Consider the following 8,404-nt stretch of genomic DNA (forward strand, 5'->3'; position numbering starts at 1 on the left):
CCGCCCCCTGCCTGTATATCCTGTGTGAGAGGTAGTCACAGCCCCGCCCCCTGCCTGTATATCCTGTGTGAGAGGTAGTCACAGCCCCGCCCCCTGCCTGTATATCCTGTGTGAGAGGTAGTCACAGCCCCGCCCCCTGCCTGTACATCCTGTGTGAGAGGTAGTCACAGCCCCGCCCCCTGCTGATGACATCACTATAGACCAGGTGGTCAAACATGAGATCCACATGTTACTACAGGATAATCTCCTGCACATCAGACACAATGATGGAGACTTGTTACTTGCAGAAAAAGTTTATTGACGACGTTACTGACTTTCTGATAAAGGTCTGTAATAAAAGGCATCAGGTAGAAACAAGGGCAAGAGATTCACTACAAAATATTGCATCGTACAAATACATTTACCAACCCTGAAAGCCACAAATCTTTGGATCATAATAATAACGTATCATGTATACAGGAAAGGGGACCATAACTCCACCCCTGCACAACATAAGGGAACATAGAGCTCCACCCACGTTATAAGAACGCCCCTGCAAAGCACAACAGAACACAGAGCTCCACCCACATGCTAGAGGACATCCCCTGCACAGTATGATAGAAAACAGAGCTCCACCCACATGTTTTAGGACTACCCCTGCACAGCATAATGCCACAGAAAGCTACACCTATATGTCAGAGGACCTCCCCTGCACAGAATAATAGCACTGAGAGCATCACCCACATATTAGAGAACCTCCCCTGCACAGGATAATGGAACAGAGAGCTCCACTCACATGTCAAAGGACCTCCCCTGCACAATATAATGGAACATAGAGCTCCACCCATGTTATAGGACCTCCCCTGCACAGCACAACAGAACACAGAGCTCCACCCACATGCTAGAGGACCTCCCCTGCACAGTATAATAGAACACAGAGCTCCACCCACATGTGAGAGGACCTCCCCTTCACAGTATAATAGAACAGTGAGCCCCACACACATGTCTGAGGACCTCAGATTATCCATCAACACGTGAGGAGGATGACCCCAGATTATCTATCACCACATGAGGAGGATGACCCCAGATTATCTATCACCACATATGGAGGATGACCCCAGATTATCTATCACCACATGAGGAGGGTGACCCCAGATTATCTATCACCACATGAGGATGACCTCAGATTATCTATCACCACATATGGAGGATGACCTCAGATTATCTATCACCACATGAGGATGACCTCAGATTATCTTTCACCACATGAAGAGAATGACCCCAGATTATCTATCACCACATATGGAGGATGACCTTAGATTATCTATCACCACATGAGGAGGATGACCCCAGATTATCTATCACCACATGAGGAGGATGACCCCAGATTATCCATCACCACATGAGGAGGATGACCCCAGATTATCTATCACCACATATGGAGGATGACCCCAGATTATCTATCACCACATATGGAGGATGACCCCAGATTATCTATCACCACATATGGAGGATAACCCCAGATTATCTTTCACCACATGAAGAGAATGACCCCAGATTATCTATCACCACATATGGAGGATGACCTTAGATTATCTATCACCACATGAGGAGGATGACCCCAGATTATCTATCACCACATGAGGAGGATGACCCCAGATTATCCATCACCACATGAGGAGGATGACCCCAGATTATCTATCACCACATATGGAGGATGACCCCAGATTATCTATCACCACATATGGAGGATGACCCCAGATTATCTATCACCACATATGGAGGATGACCCCAGATTATCTTTCACCACATGAAGAGAATGACCCCAGATTATCTATCAACACATATGGAGGATGACCTTAGATTATCTATCACCACATGAGGAGGATGACCCCAGATTATCTATCACCACATGAGGAGGATGAACCCAGATTATCTATCACCACATATGGAGGATGACCTCAGATTATCTATCACCACATGAGGAGGATGACCTCAGATTATCCATCACCACATATGGAGGATGACCTCAGATTATCTATCACCACATGAGGAGGATGACCTCAGATTATCTATCACCACATGAGGAGGATGACCTCAGATTATCTATCACCACATGAGGAGGATGACCTCAGATTATCTATCACCACATATGGAGGATGACCCCAGATTATCTATCACCACATGAGGAGGGTGACCCCAGATTATCTATCACCACATGAGGATGACCTCAGATTATCTATCACCACATATGGAGGATGACCTCAGATTATCTATCACCACATGAGGATGACCTCAGATTATCTATCACCACATGAGGAGGGTGACCCCAGATTATCTATCACCACATGAGGATGACCCCAGATTATCTATCACCACATATGGAGGATGACCTTAGATTATCTATCACCACATGAGGAGGATGACCCCAGATTATCTATCACCACATGAGGAGGATGACCCCAGATTATCCATCACCACATGAGGAGGATGACCCCAGATTATCTATCACCACATATGGAGGATGACCCCAGATTATCTATCACCACATATGGAGGATGACCCCAGATTATCTATCACCACATATGGAGGATAACCCCAGATTATCTTTCACCACATGAAGAGAATGACCCCAGATTATCTATCACCACATATGGAGGATGACCTTAGATTATCTATCACCACATGAGGAGGATGACCCCAGATTATCTATCACCACATGAGGAGGATGACCCCAGATTATCCATCACCACATGAGGAGGATGACCCCAGATTATCTATCACCACATATGGAGGATGACCCCAGATTATCTATCACCACATATGGAGGATGACCCCAGATTATCTATCACCACATATGGAGGATGACCCCAGATTATCTTTCACCACATGAAGAGAATGACCCCAGATTATCTATCAACACATATGGAGGATGACCTTAGATTATCTATCACCACATGAGGAGGATGACCCCAGATTATCTATCACCACATGAGGAGGATGAACCCAGATTATCTATCACCACATATGGAGGATGACCTCAGATTATCTATCACCACATGAGGAGGATGACCTCAGATTATCCATCACCACATATGGAGGATGACCTCAGATTATCTATCACCACATGAGGAGGATGACCTCAGATTATCTATCACCACATGAGGAGGATGACCTCAGATTATCTATCACCACATGAGGAGGATGACCTCAGATTATCCATCACCACATATGGAGGATGACCCCAGATTATCTATCACCACATATGGAGGATGACCTTAGATTATCTATCACCACATGAGGAGGATGACCTCAGATTATCCATCACCACATATGGAGGATGACCCCAGATTATCTATCACCACATATGGAGGATGACCTCAGATTATCTATCACCACATATGGAGGATGACCTTAGATTATCTATCACCACATGAGGAGGATGACCTCAGATTATCTATCACCACATGAGGAGGATGACCTCAGATTATCTATCACCAAGTATGGAGGATGACCTCAGATTATCTATCACCACATGAGGAGGATGACCCCAGATTATCTATCACCACATGAGGATGACCTCAGATTATCTATCACCACATGAGGAGGATGACCTCAGATTATCTATCACCACATGAGGAGGATGACCTCAGATTATCTATCACCACATGAGGAGGATGACCTCAGATTACCCGTGTGACCCCTGTGATAGTGGAGATCAGTCAGGATGCAGACATCAGGCCGGTCCCTGGAGGACTGTAGCTCTCACTGCCGCGTGTTGTAGTTGGAGTCTTTCCATCATGGAGACTATAGAATGTAGAAGGGATTATTGTGCTTCTGTAGGGGGCAGCAGACCACGGCTAGGACCTGCAGCCCCCCCGTACCCCGTCTAAAGGGGCAGAAAGCTTGTGTTTCCAGGAACCATTCAGAAGGAGAACGCACCTGACTGATGGGGGGAGGGGGACTACCAAACACGTGATACACCCAGGTGCCTCCGGGGGCACTGTTACACAGAACACAAACCGTCACCTGTGGTCCAATGTCTAGTTATTATAGAATGAATGCGCACTGCTTGTACTGCTACCTACTGCCCGGGGCTCTGGGCACAAGGGGTTAATGCCCCACAATGCCCCCCCCTGTATGTGCAGCCTCTAGACGTCCAGCACGTGGTTGAGGTAGGAGATGTAGCAGATGGCCAGCCGCAGGATCTCAATCTTTGACAGTTTCTTGTCGGGGGGGAGGGTGGGCAGAAGTCGGCGGAGCTCAGTAAACGCCACATTGAAGGCCTCCACGCGGATCCGCTCTCGTGTCGCATGCGCCGATCTATACTTTGCCGTGGCTCGTCTTCTCCTCCTCTTCTCCTCGCGGCTCAATTGTGGTGGAAGGCGTGGAGTCCGACGAGCTTCTCCTTCTGCTTCAGAAACGCTGCCCCCCAACGTCTCGCTGACCGCAGAGTCCGACTCCGAGTGCCCCGATGGCTGCTCCGAATCCGCCTGCTCTGGACCCAGCATCATCCTGGACGCTCAATGCACCTGGAACCAAGGAAGACGAGGAGAAGACGTTACACAATGTGCGACCTCATCCCCCCCCCCCCCCTCAAGTGATCGAAGGATCCTCGCTCTCCCCCCCAGCAACCGCACTCCCCACCCCCCAATGTGGCCTCTCTCCTCTCTGAGGTCCTGGGGCCACAGCATGACTGGACTGAGATGGATCCTCGGATCTAGGACCTGACCTCTGGGTCCCCAGGGGAATCCGTCCACCTCTTGGGAGGAGTACTTACCTGTGGTCATGCGGAGGCTCCAGTACAAATCAACTGGGACCGAAGCTCCTGTTCCTAGACTCGTCCAACTCCACATCCCAACCAGAAGCTCGGAGGACAGAATCCGAAGGGTAGAAGATCCACCACCTCAGCCACCCGAGCATTGAAGATCCTCGCAGAGTGTAACGGTGTCCAGGAGCTCGGAGGACAGAATCCGAAGGGTAGAAGATCCACCACCTCAGCCACCCGAGCATTGAAGATCCTCGCAGAGTGTAACGGCGTCCAGGAGCTCGGAGGACAGAATCCGAAGGGTAGAAGATCCACCACCTCAGCCACCCGAGCACTGAAGATCCTCGCAGAGTGTAACGGCGTCCAGGAGCTCGGAGGACAGAATCCGAAGGGTAGAAGATCCACCACCTCAGCCACCCGAGCACTGAAGGTCCTCGCAGAGTGTAACGGCGTCCAGGAGCTCGGAGGACAGAATCCGAAGGGTAGAAGATCCACCACCTCAGCCACCCGAGCACTGAAGGTCCTCGCAGAGTGTAACGGCGTCCAGGAGCTCGGAGGACAGAATCCGAAGGGTAGAAGATCCACCACCTCAGCCACCCGAGCACTGAAGGTCCTCGCAGAGTGTAACGGCGTCCAGGAGCTCGGAGGACAGAATCCGAAGGGTAGAAGATCCACCACCTCAGCCGCCCGAGCACTGAAGATCCTCGCAGAGTGTAACGGTGTCCAGGAGCTCGGAGGACAGAATCCGAAGGGTAGAAGATCCACCACCTCAGCCACGCGAGCACTGAAGATCCTCGCAGAGTGTAACGGCGTCCAGGAGCTCGGAGGACAGAATCCGAAGGGTAGAAGATCCACCACCTCAGCCGCCCGAGCACTGAAGATCCTCGCAGAGTGTAACGGTGTCCAGGAGCTCGGAGGACAGAATCCGAAGGGTAGAAGATCCACCACCTCAGCCACCCGAGCACTGAAGGTCCTCGCAGAGTGTAACGGCGTCCAGGAGCTCGGAGGACAGAATCCGAAGGGTAGAAGAGCCACCACCTCAGCCACCCGAGCACTGAAGGTCCTCGCAGAGTGTAACGGCGTCCAGGAGCTCGGAGGACAGAATCCCAAGGGTAGAAGATCCACCACCTCAGCCACCCGAGCACTGAAGGTCCTCGCAGAGTGTAACGGCGTCCAGGAGCTCGGAGGACAGAATCCCAAGGGTAGAAGATCCACCACCTCAGCCACCCGAGCATTGAAGGTCCTCGCAGAGTGTAATGGTGTCCAGGAGCTCGGACGCGTCTCGGTAGACGTGGGATTTGTTTTCTCTTAATATAGGTTGTGGTTACATTTTTACAGGAAAATCAGAGATTTATGTACACGTTTACTTTCTATTCCGATGGTCAGAAACTCATGGAAATGACTAGAAGAAGAGAGGACAGGAACCCGAGGAACATCTGATGGAGGCGTCTCATCTCTCCGCTGAATTCTGTCCTGCTAGGGGGAAGACGGAAGATCTGAGGCGTCACATCACAGAGAAGTCTATGGAGAGGGGGCGGGATTCCCATTAATGTCTGGAGGTTGTCCATCAACTTCTTCTGGGAGCTCAAGGTTTGGGTTCCCGCAAAAAGCCAAAAGTGGAGACCGAGAAGAAGAAGAAGAAGTTTATTGAGGACTTTGACATTCCGTAGTTTGATGTTTGGTCCTTATATGAGGTGAGTCTTGGGGAGGTAAGTGATCTCTACGCTTAGTAATAGTAGCATCATCCTGGAGGAGGAGCCGAAAGAACTGAAAATCATGAGTATTTGGCCCCCGGTGATGAGTATTCGGCCCCCGGTGATGGGTGTTCGCCCCCCGGTGATGGGTGTTCGCCCCCCGGTGATGGGTGTTCGCCCCCCGGTGATGGGTGTTCGCCCCCCGGTGATGGGTGTTCGCCCCCCGGTGATGGGTGTTCGCCCCCCGGTGATGGGTGTTCGCCCCCCGGTGATGAGTGTTCGGCCCCCGGTGATGAGTATTCAGCCCCCGGTGATGAGTATTCAGCACACTTTACTGTGGGGGTGGGGAGGGGGCATCACCTGGGGGTCTTGCGGCACCTCTGGGCTCATCTGCCTGTGGTTGGAGCTGCTCCTTATGTTCGGCGGTGTCTTACCAGGACGCACCAGGCTCCTGACCACGGAAGTCTCGTGGATGGTCACACAATAGACCTCCCCACCAGTGTTTAACCCCTTGACATACTCTACCCTCCCTGAATGAGGTACAGAAGGGCGGCGCCTCATGCAGATCCATCCATACTCATTACAGACCATGGATTGATGAGAACGTCTGTCCCCGGCCTGTCCCTGGGGTCACTCACCTGGCGATGGTCCTGGGGGCCTCATTCATGTAGGTATGATCCAGCGGGATGGAGACCACCTCACCTGGAAGTCGTCCCGGGGAGCCGAGCGTCTGCCCTGCCGTCCAGGAGATGACATGGAGAAGCTGTGGATGAGGTGGTGATGGAGGAGGAGGGGGAGGGACACAGCAGATGAGCCCCGTCCCCTGGGCACCAGCACGGAGAGAAGCCCCTCTAATGGGCGGCAGTGGTCAGCGCTGGAGACATCTGTCACTACTTCTAGGACAATCCTGATGTGAAGGCGCCCGCAGCCCAATAACCCCCCCCCCCGCCGCCTCGTAGCACCGCACAGCTGAGACCTCCCCCCCCCACGCCGCCTCGCAGCACCGCACAGCTGAGACCTACTACCCCCCCCCTAATATAGAGGGAGGTCTCTGCCATATACACAAGGTCTCACCGTGACCCCGGGCTGCGTCTCACAGCTGCGGCCTCCTCCTACCCCGCTCTCTGCCCTCCACCAGCCGCCATGTTGGATGTAGAATTTGCGCAGGTCTCTGGTTTAACCATCTCTACCCCAGCATGTCCATAGCGGATGGAGGCAGAGACCATAGATTGTCAGCTCTTCAGCCTGAGGATCAGAATTGGGTCAAGAACCACAGCCCAAGGAGACAGTAATAACAACCGAAATTAAGGAGATCAAGGCCCCAAAGACGCCATGACACCTACACAACGCAAAGAGGAGGACGAGGGGAGGGATCTCCAGGACACAACCCATCACCAAGGACCATGTATGACATCACAGGAGGACTGCCCCCTACTGGAGGAGACCATGTATGACATCACAGGAAGACTGCCCCCTACTGGAGGTGACCATGTATGACATCACAGAAAGACTGCTCCCTACTGGAGGAGACCATGTATGACATCACAGGAAGACTGCTCCTACTGGAGGAGACCATGTATGACATCACAGGAAGACTGCCCCTACTGGAGGAGACCATGTATGACATCACAGGAAGACTGCTCCTTACTGGAGGAGACCATGTATGACCTCACAGGAAGACTGCCCCCTACTGGAGGAGACCATGTATGACATCACAGGAAGACTGCTCCTTACTGGAGGAGACCATGTATGACATCACAGGAAGACTGCCCCCTACTGGAGGAGACCATGTATGACATCACAGGAAGACTGCCCCCTACTGGAGGAGACCATGCATGACATCACAGGAAGACTGCCCCTACTGGAGGAGACCATGTATGACCTCACAGGAAGACTGCTCCTTAATGGAAGAGACCATGTATGACCTCACAGGAAGACTGCTCCCTACTGGAGGAGACCATGT

General features: G+C 51.8%; 1 protein-coding gene across 2 annotated transcripts; it reads right to left on the reverse strand.

Moving 5' to 3' along the window:
- Positions 1-285: 285 nt before the first annotated feature.
- LOC140106921 (helix-loop-helix protein 2-like) lies at positions 286-7,809 on the reverse strand. 2 transcript variants are annotated; one of them, XM_072131559.1, is made up of 2 exons: positions 7,516-7,809; positions 286-4,511 (listed from the first exon to the last, which is right to left on the reverse strand). In XM_072131559.1, the coding sequence occupies exon 2, from the start codon at positions 4,491-4,493 to the stop codon at positions 4,131-4,133; it is 363 nt and encodes a 120-aa protein (XP_071987660.1). In that variant the 5' UTR covers positions 4,494-4,511; positions 7,516-7,809; the 3' UTR covers positions 286-4,130. The 2 variants fall into 2 exon arrangements, with proteins under 2 accessions (XP_071987660.1, XP_071987659.1); XM_072131558.1 differs by lacking the exon at positions 7,516-7,809 and adding an exon at positions 7,080-7,390.
- Between the last annotated feature and the right edge of the window lie 595 nt (positions 7,810-8,404).

Source organism: Engystomops pustulosus, unplaced genomic scaffold (genome assembly GCF_040894005.1).
Source record: "Engystomops pustulosus unplaced genomic scaffold, aEngPut4.maternal MAT_SCAFFOLD_88, whole genome shotgun sequence".
Taxonomy (NCBI): domain Eukaryota; kingdom Metazoa; phylum Chordata; class Amphibia; order Anura; family Leptodactylidae; genus Engystomops; species Engystomops pustulosus.